The sequence below is a fragment of the Diplotaxodon limnothrissa genome, linkage group LG5 (genome assembly GCF_057381915.1).
Source record: "Diplotaxodon limnothrissa isolate DT_005_m linkage group LG5, D_limnothrissa_male_GT1.1, whole genome shotgun sequence".
NCBI classification, from domain to species: domain Eukaryota; kingdom Metazoa; phylum Chordata; class Actinopteri; order Cichliformes; family Cichlidae; genus Diplotaxodon; species Diplotaxodon limnothrissa.
The window spans coordinates 25,505,751-25,529,995 of record NC_140600.1 but is presented as its reverse complement, the minus strand read 5'-3'; the positions used below and the strand labels follow the sequence as shown (position 1 = coordinate 25,529,995).

The 24,245-nt window shown below is 41.1% G+C and overlaps 1 protein-coding gene across 1 annotated transcript in view; it reads left to right on the top strand.

Annotated features, from left to right (window-relative positions):
* Positions 1 to 1,215: 1,215 nt before the first annotated feature.
* sema3fa (sema domain, immunoglobulin domain (Ig), short basic domain, secreted, (semaphorin) 3Fa) overlaps positions 1,216 to 24,245 on the top strand; it is a 45,371-nt gene continuing 22,341 nt past the window's right edge. The window contains exons 1-2 of the mRNA XM_085354373.1: positions 1,216 to 1,505; positions 2,893 to 3,046. Coding sequence (XP_085210499.1) covers positions 1,302 to 1,505; positions 2,893 to 3,046 — 358 coding nt within the window. The 5' untranslated portion in view covers positions 1,216 to 1,301. The remainder of the gene's footprint in view (positions 1,506 to 2,892; positions 3,047 to 24,245) is intronic.

The window sequence follows — 24,245 nt, the reverse complement described above, 5'->3', positions numbered from 1 at the left end:
GCTCTGTCAAGCAATTGCAATATCCCCTAACATTGCATGAAACCTAAGCTACTGCATGTAGCATTTATGGAATAATAAGCATGTACACTGGGCATCAGCTGCATTGTGTGTTGACTGAATAAGAAGCAAAATAAGCCGGTGTGATCAGGGTGGGAGATCAAGTGAGATTAAAAGATTTAAGGCTCCATTTGCCCATGAATATCTGATGCCTGTCTGAGGAGAGAGCCAGGGATCCACTGTCAGGTCGCCAAGGTGTTTGGGGAAATCTACCTCATCTGCATCTGGCCATTTTTTAAACAGTTTCTCATGTGAATAACGTGAGCATGCTCTCATCTCAGCTGTTCTGTTTCTTTCTTATCTGCCTGAGTCAAAAAAGCTAGTGAGTGATTCATGGGGCATTCAAAAAGAGGAAGTCCTATTCCATACAACGACACTGCCAGGACAAGACTACTGGACACGCAGGATGTGCAGTACTATAGCTCTAAAGAGCTGTGTGACTATTATTGCTGTAGTTTGGACAGCCCATTCAGACATTATCACGGGTTCCCTGCATTCAGTGTTAGATTCTATATGTGTTTATTATTATGAAATCAAGTCTTGTGGTGTTGAATTAGAATTATTAAGCTAGTGTGAGAGCTTCAAAGGAACTTTTGTTTTTGTTTTGATCTACCACAAACTTTAACTTAATTTGCCTTGTTGTCACACAGATAAATGCTTACAGATATGAAAACACTGAGTGAACATGAATAAAAACTCAGCATTATTCATGCTCTACTATTAACACTTAAAATTCCAGAAGATTCTGAATATATGGAAAATGTGATATGTTTATTACAGGCAGTGGGAATGCAGATGTTCCCTGATGCAAGTCATTAAAGGTAAAAACTGATTCTTCTGTGAGGCTTACTTATAGTTAGTGGTTGTGACAGTTGTAGCAGAGGGTGCGCGACAACTCTTCTATGCAATGTGGAAAGTAACATGAAAACTCACTAACTTGCAGGCGTCATGCTTTCTTTTGAGTAAGTTTACCTTTGTAGCCACCTGGAGTGTATGAAGGTGCAGAGCAGAGACGTTTTCTCTTCAATTTTGAGCAGGGACGACGCACACGGATGCTAAAGGTAGGTTCCCTCCCCCATGGGTGTGTCCACAGCCGGGAGACCTCAGCTTATCCACCTGCAAAAGCCGCTTCCCAGCACTACACACTTGAGCGTCGCTGCGCACGGTTGAAGATCCTCCCTTCTACGCACCAGGAACAATTCTTTCTTGGTCACCTTCTTGACTGGAAAATACAGATTCTGTTAATGCGATTTAGTGATCACTTCAAGTTAAGGCGGCCGCTTCAAGTTGATTTAAACCCAAGCTTTATTTGGCTCTGGGATAATCGTGTGGGATCTGCGGCGGATACACTGATACTCCTGCCTGCGGACAGAGGAGCTCAAACAATCTGTGGATGGTTTTCAGTGCTGACCAGCTATATCATAATATCCTCTGGACGTCACCATACGGTAGGTCATAATCTAAGTGCTTTTCAGCTACATGACAAGTTAAATTAAGTATTTATTTTCTGACAGATGCGCTCTTAAATCAATAGGAAGCCACATTTAATGGAATCGAGTAATAAGAATGTCTCCGTGTGTGCAAGATAGAATCTGTAATAAATAGAAGATGTATTTGAAATGTCTGTAAAATAATTTTTCCTTGAATATTAGAAATTTTCGTGTTTAGCACAAGCTTGCGCATATTTATATTTTGGTGTGGCTCTCCGGCGCGTGTGGGAGGTCGTTTTTAATGAGCGATACTCTGAAATACTGTTTTGAAATATTGCAACAGCCAAGAGCAGCGTGTGTTTAATCACCAGTGCGAGTTTCTTTTAAAGACCTTAAAAGTTCTGACTTCGTGTGATGTCGTACCTTCAGAGGAAACGTATGTGCAGTTTTCAGCGGATTCTTTTTGACCGCTTAGAATCCCCGTTAACGTTATAAATGACACGTGGTTCATGTTCGTGTCCTCATAACTCAAAAGCCAAGTCAGGCTTTATTTTGGTTAACGGTCGGCTTTGGAGTTCTGCCTTCGGGGCTTAATGTGGAACTTGATCTTAAACCCTGACTGACAGTTTGACCTCATGCTCGGATCCGCGTTTACAACATCTGTGGCATGCGCAGACAATTACGGCAAAACACCTTCGCCAAAATTGTTTTTTATTGTTTCCAAATCTGGCGCTTCAGATGGCATTTCTCGTGACTTTTTGCGCTGGCGTTACGCGCATTTGTGCCGCCTGATCCACACGCGGATACCTCTTCAGATTCTTTTATGAGGACATTATCTTCAGCTCTCTTTGTGGCGGATAACAGCATGTTGATGCGCTTTGTGATTTAGTCTGTGAGCACTGCCGGTGCGCGCCAGGCGTGAGGGGGCAGCTCCGTGTACAACGGGTGAAACGAAGCTCTCGCTATAAACTAACAGTTACTGTTTTAAACTCTTAAACGTTTATTTATACGCACGTTTCATTGCACTGTTTCGAAAAGTAAAGATCTGCAGAGAGTGGCTAGGGGCGGGCAGCGGTATTTTCAGCTGGAAGGAGATTCCAGCCCATTCCCTGCTTAATAAAATGAAACGATCAAGTTGCGATTCCACCATATGATAGGCAACCAATTTAAAAAGGAAAAAAAAACTACACTAATTCATATCCAATTTTTTGCCATGTATCTCACTCATTGCTTGCTGTTCTGTGTGGTCTGACTTTAATGAAGGCAAAAGTAGCTGCATAATGCACCATTGATTGCAAGGAAACAACCAAATTACTTTAGTAACTACGAGTTGGTTACTGTACGAGTTTTGTGAATTGAAAGGGCTTTGCTCATTGTTTGATGGTCATCCCTGTCTGTCCCTCAGCTCCTGGATTCTCCTTTGTCCCTGTTAACAAACAGAGGAACAATGTTGTGGGACAAACTGTGCTGGTTGCTGGCCCTACTAGCTTTATCATCTGGGGGGCTGCCCCCTCCCAGCGAGCCCCTGTCTGCTCCCAGAATTTTCCTGTCCTTCAAAGGTAAGATATTGAAAATAATGCAGTGTCTGTGACCTAGTTGGTGTAGTTCTGTGTTTCTCTTCAGACATGCAGATTTGATTGCCACTTCGGTCAGCACTCTTTGATTTCGTGGGTTAACTGCTGGCACCGACTGAATTCAGGTCTTGGCAAGCCTGCCGTTTGTCCCTTCAGTGGTTAACACTGAGTTTGATTGTGTGATTGTGTGAGAGAGGCTTGATGAGCGGGATGAGGAGATGCGCTGCTGATTGTCCTGACTATTCAGGGTAAGAGAATATGTCTTCATCCAATCGCCTGGATGCAGTTTGTTCCCTAAACAGGCCTTTTTTGTGACCTCGGCTCTCTTCTGAAATCAAGTCAGATTTAACACTTGGCTGAGCACAAACTCAGGGTACACATCCAGCATGTTATGAATGTTAGCCAGTGCCATATGAGACCCTGTGTGTGTTGATCTGTCCCGTTAAAAGGCCTCAGTGGCAGTGTGTCGAGTGCTTTGTCATTCCATTGTTGGAATAGTCATTGCATCCATAACTGTTCTTGACATGTTATAGTACTTGTCCCTAAAAACACTTTAATAATTCTCAGATGAGGTCAGATCCTGGTCGTTTTATGAGATTACTGCACTTCAAATCTCATCTTTGTATTAGAAATTTGCCTAAATGTGATCATCTAGGAATGCTGAAGGTAAAAAGCAAGTGGGGGGGGGGGGGGGGGGGGGGGGGATTTCATTTTTCTGAAAATGAAATCACAGATATCTCAGACGGTAACTTATGTTACACGTCAAGTGTTTTTACAGCACTGGTGTTTGCTTCAATTTCAATTGTGTTACTTGATATTGCAATCTTTATGCTAAGCTGATTTTAAAAAGCTCCAGGGGCTTTTCCGATTCTCCGGTTTTTCTCCTCAGATATTTTGTTTATCTGTTTGTTTTTCTTCATCCCTCGAATCCCATCTACTTCTCTTTGTCTTTAATCAAGCTGGATTTCACACACTAATGGTCGCACATTTACTTGGTAGAAAAGAGTTCATTTATTTTCTACTTCTTTTAATGAGTTCCTTTTTGTTTTTAATTAGTTTTCGAGGTTACTTTATGCCTCACAGGGCAACTTCAGATAACTGAAGACTAGAAATGCACCTAAGCTCTGCATTCCCTAATTGTATTGGTTTTGCACAGTACCGCTGGGAATACTTGTGTAATGTGCTTTTATTAATGTTTTTTTTAACTCGTCAGTGTATCACACTAGCGCTACCATGCAAATATGTTCACTTTAAATATTCTCCGTATGATAACATCCAGCTATTTTAACAAGCATCTCAATTTTGGAGTTAAAATAAAACACAGAGATACTAATTTATGCTGCCAAGTGTTCCCAGCTGTTGTTTTTGTACTACAATGCTGAATTTGCTCATTATGACCCAGCTTCACATATTTATCCATAAAGGTTAGACAGTATCGCTTTCTACTGATTATTTGCATTTTGTGAAGCTGGAAGAGAAGATTTTGCTGCGTTTGGCTAAAATCCAAGTTTGTTACAAAAAAACTCCACAATTTGTCTTTGCCTTTCAAATGTTTGCTCCCTATCAAAGCAAAAGACTGTGGGTCATACACATAGCTACACACAGTTGTGCATAATAAATATTACAATAAAATACACATACAACTTTAGTACTGCGTTTTATCCATTTATTTACTTTCCTTCAAACCCATTCTACATGCACTTCCACATATAGTTTATTAACGATGAGATTTAACTGTGTTTAACTGTGTTTTATATTGTTGATTCTCTTGGGACTGCAAAGAAAAAAAGTCCTGCACTATTATTGCTCGACTCTGGGCTTTTTTACTCGGCCTTCTAATTTTTAATTTTGTTTTTTTGTGTTGTTTTGTTTTCTTAACTGTATGGATTGGTTCATAATTTCAGTTTTGCTCTCTCTGTCACATAAAATAAACAAAGGTTTGCCTTGTAAACCACAACTATGAACCTAAGCCGATAAGTCTGACTAAAGCAGCTACTGAGTATGTTAGGGCAGGCTGAGTTATTAACTGTGATAAGGGCCAAGTGTGCAAACAGAGGCTAAGACCAAAGGAATGTCCATTCAAAGCAGAACATCAACCCAGACTTCAAAAGAGCTGACAAACACATGCAGACACACACATAGCATGCATCACTCTGTCAAGCAGCACATAAAGTCCCCCTGGATCCTTTACTCTCCTTGTAGCTGTAAAAAATGTGAAGTTTTAATACTCCCATCTAAACTCCCATCTACAACAAAAGTCACATTTATGCAGTTATGTACATGCACTCTTTGTCATAAAGACTGAGCAAGAATGGGTTAGATCAGCTGCTGAGAACTCCTATATTTACTTTTAAACAAGGCCTATAATCACGTGCTATTTTAGTGTGCATGGCTCTGAGAGGTTGTGACCCTGCAAACAGAAGCCAGTCACACCCGAGGTTAACTGCCCTCAAACTGTGGGAGAATGGCACCATATTAACAAGTAATAGCTTGTTAGGCTAATCCTCAGGCACATTTGAAAGTATTTAACTTTGTTTTTCTTCAGCCTCTGAACACCTGGGTGCAAGGTTACTTCTGAGAAGAAAGCAGCAGAGAAACAAAGACGAAGCCAGGCCGTCCTGTAATTGGACTAACTCTCGGGGACAGTCCTAATGTGGCTTCAGTCTTTGTACTCTCCCTCCCAAACAGACTTTTTGTCCCATCTAATGAGTCGATGATTGTCACGCCTGAACAAAGACTTCACTATCTGCTCATCTCTCCCAGCAGTTTTCAGAGTGAAGATCAGAAATACTGGCATGTCCCTCATGTCTTTAATCTATGGATAATTGGAATTTTGTTGCTTGTTCTATTTCTGACTACACAAATGGAGTCCTTTCACTGACTCTTGTGACTATAGGTACATTTATATGGTACATGTCAAGAGAAATTTGTCCTACATACTACATGCATCTTTTTGACTCCTGTGTTTCAAGTAAGCATTTTAATAATAACCCTTGCTTCACCGTGAGATAACACATCATTTTCAACAGATTATCAAAGGGACACTAATGAAACCCTTTTCCCCTTGCACCTCTTCCAACCTGCTTGCTTCTTATGTAGTTTTGACACCGGAGACAGAGTTAAGAGCCTCAGCCAAACCTGCCTGCAATCAAGTCTTAGCAATCAATGAGCTGCTGAAAGCTTATCCACAGCTAACCTGCATGCTTGCACATGATCCTTGGCTGCTCAGGCTGGATATTAAGCCTGGGAATATGTTTTTGCCTGATTCATTTCAGTAGATGTTAAAAAAAAACACGTGCAACCTTCTTAAATTGTCTTATTCGGTCTCCTTCAATCAAAGGCAAAGAGGTTGCACCAAACCATCATGTTATACTAGCAAATCACCGGGGAGATGGCAAATGCATTCAGCCAGCGAGTTTATAATTCTAAATCTTCTTTCTGTTCAGTTACAAAACTAATGCCTTTAATTAGTTTTCTCATCAGACCACATTGCACATTACATTGGATGTTATTGTATTACATGCAGCATCAACGGAGATGTTAAACATAATTGATCACACAGAGAAGCGTACAGTGTACATTACCACAATACAATCATTAATTTAGCATTGAATAAATAAAGATTATCCCTGATAGTGAGGGGTGCTTATGTTATTGCTTTTCCTAGTGATGAATTATTTTGTGTGTGGAGCTATGTGACTCACCTAAAGGTGGAGGGAGCTGAGAGTGTTGCTCTAAAGGGATAATTCAATTGATCTGAATGTGAAAGTTTTGCACAGAATCTTTAGTTCAGTGTGCTGCTCCAGGGTGACTCACCTGGTTTGTTGTTTCACTCTTTCAGATAGTTTTAAGTATTCACATCCTTTCCATTTCTTCATTATTTTTATTTGAAGCAAACTGGAGTTAGAAAAGTTTTACATTTTCCTTCTACATTTTTTTTCGCCCAATATCACGAATAAGTAAAAATTTAGAATTAAATCATTTGTATTTTTAAAGATAAGTGAGAATATTAGGCAAAATTGAAATTGCGAAACATTTTTGTCAAACAACTGATGTTTGTTTTTAAGACAGCTTGTAGTAGAAGAAGAAGAAGAAGTAGTTTTTGGCAAACATATACACGTTTTGTCCCAACTAAAGTTCACATTTACGCTGCTCTAACCGTATACAGCATTGTCAAATTCAAACCTTGTGTGCGACTCTGCCTTCCGGCTGTGCATGTTTGCTTCTTTCCCAGCACAACGTCACTGGTACCTGAGGTTAACACATTTAGCACAACCCTTCACTTCCCCAGCCGACATGAAAGCAAATTCTGTGTGAAGATGTAGGTTGGAGGGTTCAGGGCTTTTTTTAATATATATATATAAATGTCCCAAATTCATATTACTATTTAATTAGCTGAACTATTTCAATATACTCCACTCACTGTATGCATCCATGCAAGACTGCACCTGTTGGCAGTTTGTAGGTTTTTCCTAGTATCTCCATTACAGAATGTAATGGTATCAAAAACGTTTCCAGAATGTAATATGTGCTGACTGTGGCACGCAAGCCCTCAGCAATTATTACTACACTTTGCTACTTTCTCTCAAGAGACGATGTTTGTGGAGGAGGGGAGGGATGTGCATCCCAGCAACCTCTGCTCTGCAGGATACATTCTGTCAAACTATGATTATTCAGGAGAGAAAAACAGAAGGCGACAGCTCCGGTGCTAAATATAGTGTCCTTCCTGTCTGTTTCTTTCTCTTTTTATCTTCCTCTCCTCCTCTGCCTCGTCATCCTCCTCCTCTGCCTTTACTCTACACTCACACCCTCTCTCTACTTGCCTGTTGATGAGACTGGCAGTGTGAGCAGCGGGAGGAGATCACCCCATGTGCAACCCACAGCAGGAGCATGTCGTTTTAGCACGTGCAAAACGCAAAAAAAGGGGCAGCTGTTTTGCCCAGACTTTACTTAAGAAGAAGCTACAACGGTGAGCTAGCAAGTGAATGTGTAAGTGGGGAGTGGGTGGACATCTGAAGGCTAAAGAAGGTTTCACGTACCAGCTCAACTAACATGCAGTAAGTGCTGAAGCTTGAAAGGAAATTATATGTGTGCATTATGTAGCCCTTTTATAGTAATTTTCACTCTGTAAATTACTGGCTCCCCACTCTTTAATGATGCCAGAGAGACTAATACACACACACATCATTGCTCTCAATGAAAGGCACCACATTGAAAACATTTTCCCTCAATTTAAATACTTTTTCTGAGCTGGCATGCAGAACCCCCTGTCCCCCTGTGGTGATAAAAATGCTCAACATTCAAATGAAACTGTAATCACCCTGCTATTTATGATTCCTACTTTTAGGCATTTTAATCATAGTTTTAATTATTTGTAGAGGGGAGGAGCAGATATGATCATCTAGCTCCATCAGGATAAGCTTTTAGAGCAGATGCGACTAAAAATGAACATGCAGGGCACCCGGACTGTATCTTTATGTCATTTCAGAGTTGAAACTTTTTGAGTTACCGACATGAGTTTTGCTATAGGTGCAGACAATGCCCTCCCTAACTATAAATTCACATATTTTAACCTCAATTTGGGTCTAACTATTTTCACTCCCTATGTCTGGGTTTTGTTTACTTTTTCCTCCCCTTCACCTTGCACTGACAGCTTTATGACGATGAAAATTTGTGCTTTGATAAATGTATGTTTTTGTGTGCATGTGCAAAGTTTTCTCTGGTGACCCACAAAGTACACGTTAGACTATATTATAGTTAGAACTACATTGTAGGAGAGAGGCCTCGAGTTTAGGATTTTTCTTAACACTGTTGGCATTTTCATTGTTTTCTTTTAAAAAGAATCGCTTTGTTTGACCAATAAAAACAATGAAGTTTTATGACAGCCTTATGAAAGGTTTCTACATATAATATGAACATGCATATATTATATTAGATAGAACGGTTAGTGTCTGTGTGCCGCAGCTGATTGGTGCAAAATTGATACCATGATGAATTCAAGTTGCCCAAATTTTAGTCATTCCACTGGACAATATTGACCTTGACTCATTTAAATTGCAAAACTGGTATCATCATACTATGAATCATAATCATTAGCTTTGGCACAATATCACTTTTGTACACATTCAACCTTTAAGCTTTGTGTTTGGGATGCTCCACGGCTGTTCGGCATGCAGGGGATGCATTAACAGCTGTTACAGTTTCGTGAGTTGTGTAAAGGGGGCAACACTCAGCAGGTACAGAAAGACAGTCACACTATGATGGATGCACCTCCATGTGAAGGATGTGTAGGGGAGTGATAGAAAGTCTGAACATGTGTACATCCTGGTGTTTGTGTTTCAGGTCCCTGCTGCACTCTCTTTCTTTCTTTCTTTCTTTCTTTCTTTCTTTCTTTCTTTCTTTCTTTCTTTCTTTTTCTTTCTTTCTTTCTTTCTTTCTTTCTTTCTTTTTTAATCGAAAAGTGGCAGACAAGATAAAAATAGATGTCAGACATATGCTTTTTTACTCCTTCATGTTAGAGAGACATATTGAAGAAAATTAGTTATTGTAGTCTTTGTAAGGGATAGTTCAATAATAAGCCGGTAATTTTTGAGGTGTGATTTTAATCCTTATTAAAGGCAGATTATTTAGCAGGCTGTGATGAACCTCACCACCCGCAGAACAGGCGGGACGGCGAGGGAGCGGAAGAGTGCTTAAAGATGGAGTTACAGAGGATGCTGCGGTTTTCTTAAGATTCAGAGTGACAGGGAGGAATGGGAGAGTCTTCTAATATTCATTTTAAGTCCATGCGGTTATGTCTGCATTGTTTGTTTGTGTGTGCATGTGTGTGTGTGTGCATATGTGTGTGTGGGTGCTCATATGCTTGCAGAGCTTCCTCTGTAAAGAGCTGCTATCTATGACACTGCTTTGGTTTGGTTGCCATAGCAGCATCTACCTGTCACTCCTCACAAACTGAATCGGGTTCAAATGATTCTCTCTACAGAGATGAGGTGGGATGCAATCACAGCTTTGTGCTTATTTCCCCAGATGTTTGCTGTCTCGTCTACTCTCAGGCAACCCTGAGGTAAAGCAGCAGCATCCAGTCTTCAAGGCTCAGTTAAGACAAATGAGACAATACATTTGTTAAAACAATAGACTTTGATGAGGTTGTGGTGTGATCTTCTGAAAAAATAGAGGATTGGGCAACGAATAAATTAAGGATTTAGTTCTGTGCAGAGGCTCCACCGGGACTAGACTTGCTCTCCAGATGTGACTGAGGTGTGGGAGTCTTCACGGGTTCACAACTCAGACTGAAATTAAGGAGACAGGGGGTCAAGGGCACCTTTCTACTTGTTTATCTTAGACAGCTATCATTCATTTTTATTTGTCTGTCAGTGTTTGGATCTAGTTACCGCAGTGCCAGTGACCTCATTCCTATGGTGCCCATTTTGAAAATATTAGATGGTATACTTTTCAGGGTACATACATTACTGTCTTATATGGCTTTAAATGTATGTGTCTGTGTTACTAAATATAAACTACCTTGAATAGCAACGTAATGTTGCTTTATTTTTACTTTGGAAGGCTTTCAAACATTTAATATCCATCCATTCATTTTCTCTCGCTTATCCAATTCAGGGTTGTGGTGGGGGTGGAGCCTATTCCAGCTGTCACAAAGCAAGGGGCGGGGTACAGCTTGGATAGGTCAACAGTCTGCTGCAGGGCTAACTGAGAAAGACAAGCATTCACTTTCACATTCACACCTAATTCAGAATCACAAATTAACCTAGCATGCATGTGTTTGGGCTGTGGGAGGTTGATAGAGTGTCCAGAGGGAACCCAAACAGGCCCTGGGACAAAATGCAAACTCCACACAGAAAGACCTGAGTGACCATAGATCTGCTGAATAGCTTTTTCCAGTACAAATAATACATAAATTAAGCCTTTCAGATGTGAGTGAAATTTCCCCAAACTTATTATCATGTGAATTAGAAATTAGCAACTTTAATGTATCCCAAGCAAAAATACTAAACTTTTGCTAAAAGAAGCGTTCCAAGTGCAAGGATTTGTTGTTGTTTTAGCTTTTATCAATAGTATCGGTTATGGCTGAAACAGTAATATTTATAATCAGAACATATTTTCTCCAAAATCACTATCCAGTGTTTTGTTTGAGACATGTACATTTATCTGCATAGTACATTCTGCAGGCAACATTTATAATCGGCTTGATTGGTCAAGCAACACTTCCCACTGTACTGCTTGTCTAGTGTTCAAACCATTGCATCTTACAGAAAGGATTGATCTCGTTGGATTAGAACACATACAATCTTGGAGTCTTCATCCTTTTGGGGGGCTTTTCCTGTCAGCCTGGTCCTATCTGCAATAACAGGTCTGTTTGAGAGTGACTTTGCATTAGAAGCGATGATGTGTAGAAAAGTTATCAGTGGTATCATGTGTCTAAGAGGATTTTCTGCAGCTGCATCACTCTAGTATTATCTGAATCTGACTTGAACTGTGATAGGCTCAGTTCCCGTGATATGTTCAACTTTAATGAAATCCAGTTAAAAAAGAAAAACTTTAAAACTTCATTTAAAGTACATAACAGATATCAGTATGCATAGCACAGAACTGTAGTCGCATACACAAGATAGTGACAAATAAAAGTTGAAAAATCAAAACGTATAAAGCACATAATAATGACTGTAAATGCTATAAAAGCCTTTTGAACTTGCCTTGTTCCAACTCAGATATCTAGGAGGACATACAGAAAGACAGAGAATGCCAGATAAGGGTTGAGAGAGAAATGAGGATTGTCGGGAAGACAGGCTGAGAGGAGGAAAAGGTGAAGGGAGCAACAGAGCTGATTCAGAGAAGGCTCTAAGAGTGCTAATGGACTACAGGGCATCAGTGTCAGGTTTGCTATCTCAGCCCGAGCAGAGTGGATAAATGGAAGGATTTGAGAATGAAAAGGAGGAGAGGAGCGTGGGTGCGCAAAAGGCATACTCGGGTCGAATTTTGCGTCTGCTTCCCATTAGTTGTATATGAGTGTTGGATAAGATGGTTTACTTCAGCTTGTGCCTTCATGGACAGCCTCCACAGGTCAGTCCTGTGCCAATGGCCTGGCTGTAACCTTGTGCTGCGAAGCCTAATGTTGGAATCCATAAAAACTGCTGTGTGTTTATTCACATGCACATATTGTCATACAGATTGGCTTAGGAGTGCTCTAAGAAATTTGGACTAAAGCCCCAAGTGTGTCACACATGTCTTCACCAGCAACACAAAATGTTTTGAAAGCAAAGTACAAACTTGTACAAATATTTCACAACCATTACACATTGCCAAGTTGGTTTTATGGGAAATGCTTGCTTTCCTAAGTGATGGGCCAAAGCTGACTTTAGGCAGAAAGCCGAATAACATCAAATACCTGTAATCGTATGATTTTTTTTTCTTTTGCAGGTGTGGGAGATGTAGTCTGTTAAAGTCTCTGAGTATACACACTGGATAACTACCAAGTAGCTGTCTATGTGATTGTGGCAGAAATGAGGCCTATGGTTGAGTCTGACCATGAGTCTGTGGGAGGCTGCAGCAGTCTCACTATTGGATTAAAAAAGGAGGAGGAGAACATTCCTCCTCCTCCTGCCTCCTGTCAGAGTTGTATTTCATCATTTAGTTACTAACCTCTCCCTTCATATGCTCTACATACATTCTCTCTGCATGATGCATAACTGGTGAAAACCGAGCCTCTGTCAGATGCTAACATCATTACCAAACCCACCTTCAAAGTTTGAGATGTAAATGCTCAGTAAATAGCAAAGCTTTCCTTGTCAGATTGATTTCGCTTGAATCGGATTTGTATTTCCTACGTTCCATTAGCTGCTTTGGCTTCAGGCAAGGAATGACCGAGTTTCAAGGTCAGAGCTTTGAGTGAGATCACGCTTGTGTGGCCGAGAACCCCCCTGAACCCATTTAGTCCTGGACGAGCAACAGAGAGGAACTGGGCACAATAGGAAGGGCAGAATGGGGTAGAACATGAGTTTTCCAAGCTGTGTTTTCTGGGTTTATACACTGATGTGCTTCCTGATAATGTGTCGATTGTGGATGGGAGGATATGGCCTCTCATCCGTAATCATTGTAGCGTTTGCATTGACACGATGCCAAGATTTTTCTCCATGCCTGGCCTATTTACGCCCCTTTTCCTCCAGCTTTGTTACTCAGCCCTGTTCTCAGGAACCTTCTCTAGGTGTCCTTAATGGTATGTTGGCAGTGTTGTCCATGGTGTATGCGCCATATGTGTGTGCCTGTGTTACTGCATACATATGTATGAATGAGAAATGGGAGTAAAGGCCTCCTATGTTGCTGTTGTTATTGTTGTTGTTGGTGTCGACGCCTCACTCATCCCCGTGAATGGACTGCTTGGTCTCAATAGAAGAGGGGCGTTCATGTGGGTTGGGTCCATCATTCATTTACTTCATTCATGTCCCCAGGGAGGCAGAGGGGGAGTGGCATACATTGGCATGGCATTAACGCTCAAAGCATCTCTGTCTGTCCTTTGCCTCCCTCTGCTCACACTCCCTCTGCCTCTCATCATTCTCGTCTCTCACTTTTTCTCCTCTTGGCACAAATGGCAAAACAGTCATTACTCAAAGCTTGGCTATGATCCTGGGCTTTCATGTTCTGTAGGATTTCATGTTAGATGGATTGATGCTCCTCTGGATCTTGTGCTTCACCACACTACAATGATGGAAGACCACAGACAGCCTTTCAGGAACCTTAGAAGAGGCAGCACCTCTTGGCACAAACACAGAGGCACAAACTATTTTCCATGGCTGACAGATTTAGTTTTAATGCGGTCAGTTCAGCTGAGAATCAGACAGAGGAAACAAAAAGTATGATCTCCAATCCAAATGACGCTTCGTTCAAGTGTTATCGTATTTAGAAAGCATGAGATGCTTCGAATTCATTCGCCTGTGGCTCTGATTACACGAGTGCCATTAGCAAACAGGATTGGTGCACAGTGTGAAATTTACCATTTCACTACCGTGGCGAGATTACACCGTCCTATTAAACCTTCTGTTCATGCGTATTCACAAATCTTTGCAAGACATTATGAGCAAATTAGACCCTAAAAGCAACAGGATCCTTGTTTGCTTTTCAACATTTTTTGCATGGTTTGGTTTTTAACTGAATTATGTTTATTTTTGCAGTGAAAACTAAATGGTAAATAGATACTGGTGCTTATATAGTGCTTTTCTGCTCAATTTAAGCTCTCAAAATGATTTGTTACTACAAGCCTCATGCACACACATGTGCTTTTTTTCACTACCTTCAATTTTTTTAACCTAACATTCACAGACTTACTGAATCCAGAGTTGCCCATGATGAATCCACATCTTGCCCACAGATACTTTGACATACAAGTTGAAGGATCTAACCACCGACCTTTTGATTAGTAGACGATCCCAAGTCACAACTGCCCCAAAACTACTGCTGTATGTGTAGTCAAGCTGATAGTCAAAATGTAGCACATGGGAGCAGCAGATCCCTGGGTTGAAAACTTGCTGTCTTGCTCTTTTCCTCAGCGCCTGTCCTTATGAAATAAAGACTCAAATACCCCACAAAATTACAATGCTTCAGTTCCACAGAGAAGCCCAGCATTTTTACAAACACACAGAGTTGTCCAACAGGAAGTTAAGCCTAGTGGGTATTGTGGACAGCAAAATGAAATTTCTGTGTAGTAGACAAGATATAAATAATACAGTATGGAGTGCATGAGAAGTGTAATTTTTCCCTTAGGATGATAGCTTCCTCATGCTCCAGTGCTTCAAGGATTTTAAGTGTTAAGATTGCCTAATATAACCTGAGTGAGTTATTTTTTTTATCTGAAAGTGATAATGTCTGTAAAGGTTATCTCAATGCTAAAGGTAATTGGAAAGGTCATTGGGGAAAAAGCACTAAGAATATTTCCTCAGTTATGAAAACACATAAATTGTTAAGATAAGAAGCTAGCTGCGGGGATTATGTATTGCCTCGCCTACCAAATATGAGATAAACTGCGCAGCATACACTTATTGTATCGCAGTAGTCTCTTGACAGCCTATTTTCAGATTCAGTTTAAATATCTTTGTTGCAAAATATTTTTCTATTGCAGGACCCAGTTGCATGACAATCAAAAGACTATCCCTCAGCTCTTCCAGCTCTATCATGTGTGAGTGCTGCGGATGATTCACTAGTTCTTCAGATGATCATAACCAGACTGCTGGAAAAGCTACAAGAGAAAATATGGCAAGCTGCAAACAAACAAATCTCAGGCACAAAAAAAAAAAGAAAGAAACTTGTCTGCCGTTCAGATCTGATGAATGAAAAAATGATAACGAAGACAGGAGATGGGAGTGCGAGTGGGTGAGAGGGGCCACTCATAAAGGAAAAAAGTCTCTCTCCATTCCTGATGTAGAATAGTCTGTGTTTGGGTTCCTTATCAGTGCAGAGCGGATGGCTAAGCACTGATTTATGACAAGGTATGACAGTGCAAGATAAGAGCATTTTTAGCCTCTATGTGTCTGTGCAATCATTGGCCTCTTTCAGCACCCCATGCAAGGAGGGATGGAGGGTGACTGTGACCAGCATTTCCCACTGTCACGCAAGGCGCCTCCTTCCAACTGATAAGTGCCCTACCTTCCTCTCATTCTGTGTTGCTCTTCGTGTTTCTCTATCTGTCGTCATCGTTCTCCTATCAAAACGTGCTTCCAGCTAATACTTTCTTTTGTTAAACATGATGGATGTAAAAGTGCAGACAGCAGTATGTATGCTGCGACATATGAGCCTAAACCCAAATAGCTACGAACCACTGAATTTTAAAGCACAATGTAATGTGCTGGTGGAGGCTTAACTGTGTCATGACTGCTTAACTGCTGAAAAGGTCATTTCAACATTTCTTATCTACCTCCACTGCATACTAAATCTCACAGAGCAGAACTGCCAACAATAACATACCAGAAAATTCTTCACCATTTTCTGATCCGTTGCATCCAGAGTTTTGTTCCACATGGTGTATGTAATTGATAAAGCTTGCAATTTGAACACAGGCCAATCTCACTTGCCCATTTCATGCCTGGAGTGCAGTAATTGCTGCACGGCATTGACACAAAGGTCTTATGTGACAGGCCTTGATGTGGGCTGTGTAGGGCAGACAAGTTATCTTGTATCTGTTTTTTCTATGATTTTATCCATCTGTTCTCCATTCCTCACTTTGAACTCTGCAAATTTTGATACCTCTGCCTCCTATATCTGCGAAAAATCTCACCATTCAGTATCAGTTTCACTTGGGAAACTTCGAATGAATTTGAACCTAACCGTAGCTATTCACACATTGTTTGAGCTCTGTTCTTAAACAGACACCCCCTGAATGCTGACCCTCGTGGTCATGGGTGGGAAAAAAAGGCCACAAGGGTCACAAGGTAGGATGTCCCAGCTGTCTATCAAACATAAAAGCTGCCAAATTACCAAGCACTGGTGTTTGCGCCAGTCCGCAAGAGAAGCAGAAAGGATCGTGAATTACACAGACAGACAGTAATCTATAGGTCTGTCAGCCTGTCACTCAGCCTGACCTTGGATAGCTTTACTTTAATTGCAGGGTGGTATGAGAGAGTGGGGCCCACCTTCAGCAGACAATTCACTTTATCCATTAAAGATATAATGGCTGCCAACGTGTTTCGTCTTGAAAGACATTTTCTGCTTTTAAAGCGCATGTTTAACCTGCTGGAATGTAAATGATCATTTTTAGCCTGTAATTATTTTCTGCAAGGCCCCTTCATTTTTAAATAATCCAGGTCTTCCACTTCAGAGCTTAATATTTCTGTAGTCACATGTGGAAGTTGATATTGCTTGTAAGAAAAAGGTAACACTAAAGCTCATGGCATTGAAATTCACTGTTTGTCTGTGAGAATATAGTTCCACCTGTAGTCCCTGCTGCAACCGTGATGTATTTTTGCACTTTAAAGTTAGGATTAGCTCTCCTGCCACTGTGTCATTTTGTTGTCTTTGCATAGACCCTTTGTAAACCACAGATGCAAAACAAGCATGCATTAATAGATCTCAAAGATATCCCGAAACCGAGTTATTTCTAAAGCTTCTGTGGCTCTACGTTTCTTTCAGTTACCCCTCCCCCCTTTCTGCTCCTACTCTCCTCTCCCACATTCTTACTATAGCCTATGTCCATCATACAGGCGCTAAGAAAATATGAATACCCCTGACTGATGGTCATCATCTCCCACTTTGTTTTCCCCACTCATCTCCTCCTATTTATGCCAGATAGACTGACAGACAGCAAGTAGACAGTTAACATGGATGCTCTTTCACTCACAGCACCCAGTCAGCTAATTCTCACCAGTTGGCCTTCCCTACTTTCTTTTCTTCCCGCAGCTCTCACCAAACTTTCCCGCTGATCTCATTCAATGTCAGAATCAAACCCCCGTGTGCACGCATGTGTTTGTGTTGATGTGAGCCTGCATTGAATCTCTCTAATGCTTGCAAATGTACTAAAATCCAAAAAGGGTTAGTGTTTAAAGGGTGACGAACAAAAGATGATTGATGAAAAGAGGCAGTGGGATGCTAGACTCAGTGATAACTGCTGTTGTCTGCAGACAGAATATAAGTTTGTCTGAAGTGTCAGTCCTTGCATAAAAGCCACAAAACATAAAAGAATCACAGAAGTGAAGGCTGCTGGACTTGGTAGACACACAACACAGAATCAGACGCACAGAGATATAGTTGCTGCCTCAATTTGGTCTTTTTCTCAGGGGGATTTAGTTATAGGAGATATTTGGTGTAAGCAGCTTAAATCAAAGAAATGAAACGCTTTAAAACAACATCAGGCATTAGTGGGGCTCAACTACTCTCGCCTCGGCCATAAGAAGAAGCATAATATTGTTTCTGGGCTGCTCCTGAGTAAAAGAAGCTCGGGTATTACCTATAAAAACTGTTCAGGGAATATATGTGTATGTTTGAGTATATGTTCAACTTTCAAGAGAATCTTTGCAGGTTAATTAACTTTTTTTTAGCCAATTTTGTTGTTTCAGTACTTGTACTTGGAGGCAGAGTTTTGTTTTTGTTGTTTTTTTTCCTCTGAATGTAATTATCTTTATAGTCATCTTGTGGGATCAATGCCATTGATCTGCTGGTTGACCAGTGCACAGTCTGGCCTCTAATGGAGTGGATTACTGGAGGAATGTTATATTTGATTCGTCTGGGAAAGATCATCTCTTGAGGGAGTGTTTTGAAAAATCTTGACCTTCATGGAAGTTTCAGTCAATAATTGCTCGTAGTGGCAGCCCATAAATATTTATATTTATGGGAATATTTTTGTAATATATCTCAATGTAAACAAATGATCATTTATCAGTGTACTCCAATTCTAAACGAGACATGAATGTCAACAGCAGCTAATATCTGGTGAAATAACTATTAGAGAAAAATTCAGGAAGATCCCCAGATGTCACTGGTGCTCATCCTCTTGGGGATGTGTGGAAATTTCTAGAAAATTCAATGAATATTTCATCCAAAGTTGAGATATTTCATACTGATATTGACTGGCCAATAGAATACCATTGTCATACCCAATGCTATTCTGCTACTGTCAAATAAATGGTGTCAGTAGTCTGTCAAGAATGTGACAGTGCAACAGATGGTGCGGGAAACATTTACAATGATATTTCCTTTAATTGGACCCTTTAAGCTGGCTTCAAAGGGACACTAAGGTCTTATGAGCTACCATGCCTGCTTCTGCCATTGCACCAACGCGTAACTCCACAGTTTCTGAGAACAAAGCCTGTCAGACAGCTGAGGAGGTCCAAACTACAGCAGCCCATCGGACGACCACACCACACCGCTCAACAACCAGCCGCATGATTGTCGAGAATTATCTGGTTGTCTTTTGCCTGTCATGCAGCATTAGTGCACAAGGCTGAACTGGGGATGTGTGGTGACACGTACCTGGTCGGGGGTAACCCCGCTATTGTGTAGCTGTGACGTGGGGTCAAGTGGATGTATGCAGCAGCAGGGTATGTGGCATAATGTCAACTGAGCTGACTCAGATGGGCTTCTGGCACTTCCACATCAGTGGGTTGTAGAATGATCATTTCAGAGATTTTGGTGGCCTTGAAGCTTGGCCTGTCTGATCATTGGGGTGTAATGACAGTGTTATGTTAATATTACAAAGTTTTACTGATCATCTTATTTTACACAATCAAATATCATAGTTGGTGAGTAGCAATAAAAATACATTTTATGTTCTTTTTTTTGTTGTTTTTTAATAAAAATGTTAAAACTTGTTCAAAAGGCCTAATGTTATTAGACATGCCACTTGAGAACCCTCTTTATACATCTAATTTAAATGGGTGAAGAACAAGAGTGACAGCAGGAGCAAAATACATCTTCACTGAACACATTTCCCGAATTTCTCTACCTTTTCCACCTGCAGCATGCTGGGTGCCAAAGAAAAGAGAAAAAGATTCGGCAGAAAAAAGGCATTTGTTATCTCAGTGGGCTGGTATGCAGACAGAGGCTAGTGGATACTAGCAGGATCAGACAAGCCAAAGAATATGAGAGGTGTTTGAGGAAGCTTGTTGATAAATGAAAATGGCGTTAAGCAGGAATGATTTAATGTAAATAGGGGTGGTATAGCTGCTATAATATATTTACTAGAGCTGTATGCATATATCTTTAAAGAATTCCCACATTGTTCTGGGTGGTGGGCAAGGCTGATGGAAATGTTCAGTGTGAAGAAATTGTTGCTGGATAGAGTGGAGAGAGTGGACAGCTTCAAATACCTCGGAGTTCACATCACGCAGGACCTGTCATGGTCCTGTCACATCAACACCGTGGTGAAAAAGGCCCGACAGCGTCTCTACCACCTCAGACGCTTGAGAGACTTCCAACTGCCCTCCAAGGTGCTCAGGAACTTTTACTCGTGCACCATAGAGAGCATCCTGGCGGGAAACATCTTAACCTGGTTCGGGAACAGCACCATGCAGGACAGACGAGCTCTACAGAGGGTTGTGCGGTCAGCTGAGCGCACCATCCGCTCCGAGCTCCCTGACCTGCACTCAATCTACAGCAGGCGGTGCTGGACCAAGGCCAGGAAGATCGTGAAGGACCTCAGCCATCCCAACAACAGACTGTTCTCTCTGTTGAGGTCAGGAAAGCGATTCCGCTCCCTGAAGACCAACACAGAGAGACTGAGGAGGAGCTTCTTCCCGCAGGCGATACGGTCTCTCAATCACACCACCACACAGTACTGACCCACACATATGGTTCTTACACACACACTGGACTTTCTGGACTTTGGTTTTGCACAACACTGGTCACTATATTCTTCATTTCCGGTTAATACTTGTACAGCTGCTGTTATTGTGTATATATTTATTTATATTTAGATTTCTTCATACATTCTTATATAGTTCTATATTGTGTATTGTGTATTTTGTTGTACAGTTATTTTATTTTCAACTTTAATTTATATATTTTATCTTATTCTTCCCAGTTAAATTTACCCTTCATTCTAATTTGTGTTGTACAGTTATTTCATTTTTAACCTTAATTTATATTTTATTCCTTCCTAGTTAAATTTACCCTTTTTAATTTTTCATATTTATTTCCTATCTTATTCATAGCCTTTCCTTTTTTGTTTTCTTTAGGTCACGAGCAGTTGTCCAAGCATTTCACTACATATCGTACTGTGTATGACTGTGTACGTGACAAATAAAATTTGAATTTGAATTTGAATTTGAATTTGGATGGCAACGTGATAAATGATCTTGAGATATTTGTTTACATGTCGCTCCTCTCTGGGAAATGATTTGGTTTCATTTTGTAAATTAAAGGAATAATTCAAAAGTAATTTTCTCAAAAATATGAATTTAAAAGTTCATTCGTTTTGATCCCAGCTGATATAAATTGTTACATTGTTTATTGGCTTATCTGGACATGAATTAAGAGTTTTTCCAATTGGACAATACTACAATGCTTGATTAATGCACAAAACCCTTTTTATCAGATTTGTAATGATATTTGTGGTGTCACAAAAGACCGTCAGTTCAGAACCTCAAATAAGCAGTGGTTTCCTGTGACCTCCAAATCTGTCTGACCACCTTCCTCTGTGGACGGTGTGGTTTTTAAACAATGCAACACTGTTTTCTCCATTCCCCCTGAGAGACAAGAGTCCCGATTTCTACAGCCGCTAGATATTTTTGTCACTTACATTAAACCTTTAGGAGGATTTGCTGAAAAAACTTGTGCCTGCACCTTCCCACATATGGCTGCCTGTGGAGTGAACTGGATTTCCAGAAGAGAAGAGGAATAAAGTTTCCAGTTTCTGTCCAAGATATTAGAGTTGGACTACATCATACCACGTGACCAGTTCATCTGATGAGGCTGACCACCACCCAAGGGATTGTTCACCAATACACTGTTTGTTTAAGCCATAGTTTCTTAGATGCAAAATAAATAAATAAAGGAAATGCTAAAATGAGTCTCCATAAACAAAAACGTAAACACAAACTTTACCTGGGCAATGAAGGAATACACTGATCTGTTGACCTTATGTTGCCACAACAGGTGTGATGTGTCCAAACCCGCAGGAGGGTCTTGCACTTTGACGCTGGTAGTGAATCTTTTGGTCCTTTGAGTTGTGAGTTAGGGCCTCCATGGATCATTCTTGTTCAGGTGCATCTCGTGGTCAATAAGATTGGGATCTAGGGAGCTTGGAGACCTGTCTGCCATAAAGGAGTGTGTTTATTTTGCATCAGTGTTTACGTGGGTGGTACCTACCAAGAAGTAGACCCCACATGAATGCCAGGACCCAAAGGTTCCCATCAGAACATTGCATGCAAGATGATTAATGTTAATCACTTCTAAGCGCTTCACTTAGCCGTCAGTGTTTTTGTTGTTGTGGCTGATCTCTGTGTATTTGTGCTGTTTGTATATTGTTGATGAAGATCATACTTGCTCATTACTTTGTTGACTTTTAAGTCTCTCTTCCATCTCTTGTTTTTTAACTAACCTGGCAGCGGAGGTCCTAATCAGTGTTTGTGTGTAGCTGGGCAGACAATCAGGGTGTTTTCGTCCTCACTCCAACTCATGATTAGAATTGAAGAGCCTCTGTGTGCCTTTGTGAGCTTTGTTTTTGGCCCTGAAGCAGCTCTAGAGGAGTCTCAGCCTCTCTGCCTTGGCTGTACAGAGGAGCTTTCATAGAGTTTGACTCAGAGTTTCTATGGCTCTCTCCTGCCTGCTTTGATAAATGGAAGTTCTTAGGTTTGCTGTCAGCCTCCTCTACCCTCGGGACTCCTCCTTCCATTCTCACTCCTCTACCGTAACATTTGCTGTTGTGGGTGAAAAATCACCATAGGGAATAGAGTAGATTCTCAGTGCTTGACTGAGAGTGGAACACCCGGAGAAGGTAGAGGTGGCAGTTGTCCCCAGTAGACCCTGAGTCAACACTTGCTGCTAATGGTCTCTCTAAATTTACCTTCTAATTACCCTCCTCTTATTGCCCCCAGCTAACAGCATACTGGCAATAGCCTTGCAACACAAGGAAGCCAAAAGACATGATGGAAATTACACTTTGTTCAGTTCTGGCTAAAGTCAGCAGGAAGGGAACTGATCCACTGACAACTTGGCTTGAGAAAGATGCAAATTTTCCTAATCAAATCAAGAATCAGGAAAAAACTATAAATAGGAATCAGAAGATTCCTTTGAGAGATCTTTATACATCTGGCTCTGTGTTAGTGCAGCTGACAAAGAGGGAGAGTATTTATTCTAAGTGCCAGGCCAAAGGTCAGCCGGGGAGAGGAGGATTTTTCACTCATTCACACCCGCTCTGTCTCATTATTCAGCCCTCTCCATAATCCTTCTAAACTAGGTTGTCACCACTGACCACTGCCGCCATCCTGACCAGCCCGCTGCAAGTGATGGCACAGCTACAACAACAAACAGCTTTATCACAGCATAAACACCATCCCAGCCATACGTGTACACAAACATTCGTGCATACAGCAGCCAGCCACAAGAGCGCACAATGCTATGGCATAAAACCGAAACCAAAGTAAGGAACAACCAGTTATTTTCTTTAAAATCTAGAGATTAGCGTTATAGAGGAAGAGAGTCAACAAAATTGTGCCCTCCCCCATTCAGACTTTTCAATATCCCACCTCTCACCGGTCCCATCCTCTTTAAGCACCCCACCCAAACATCATCATGACCACCCAGCTCTGCTGAACGTAAGGAGGCCACTGTGAGCTTTCACCACAGACCCCTCATGTCCTTTAACCTTTCACCCTCAACTCTGCTGAGGACAGCTGTCTGTGGCACTGTGTACAGAGAGAAAAGCCAGCGTTCTGGACCGGGAACCGCCTCAAGCGTTTGTATTGGTTATTTAAATATGTTTCAATCAAAACTCTTACACTGTGTTTTAAAAAAGCCTGAAGTTATTTTTGCTTTTCTTTAAAAAAGAAAATCAACAGTAATAACTGATTGATGTTTGCTGTTCTGTCTGAGGGTTCAAAAGCCATAAGGCAAGTCAATCCTCTTCAGTCTCTGGATGTAGTTGCTCTTGTTTCTGATCACGTCATATAGATACCATATAATGCAACTTTAACAAAGGTCAGGTTTGTGGACCAGATACAGAGAAACTGCATGACCTTTGCTGTCAGCTGAACCAGGGATCTTCTTCTCCCATGTGCTTTAATTAACCTTTTCTGTCATCTGTAACAGCAGAAATAGATTTGTTATAATCTCTCATTTCCACTCAGGAAGTGAACTTAAATCAATCTTTCCCTGCCTTCGATTTGTGCAGTGGGAGACAGGTGTCTCTGATTTGATGTGAGGATCAGAGAGCTCTACCTCTTTCTCTGTGAGCACACACACACACACACACACACACTCGCGCGCGCACACACACACTAATACCGTGTATCAGTAGCAGACAAGCATGAAGAGCATCTGAGTGACAGCATCCGGAAGCTCTAAGATAAGATGTAATCTGGTGCCAATTATTTCTCCTTGATAGGCGCAGGTAAGCAGCAATCAGCTCCAGTGACATGTGTTGTGAGTCAATAGACCTTACCCCAAAGGGTGGTGAGAGGCTGATTATGAGGTTCTGAACTGAGGCAAACACGAAAGACAAACACCAAGTCGGGTTGAGCTGATAAGCATT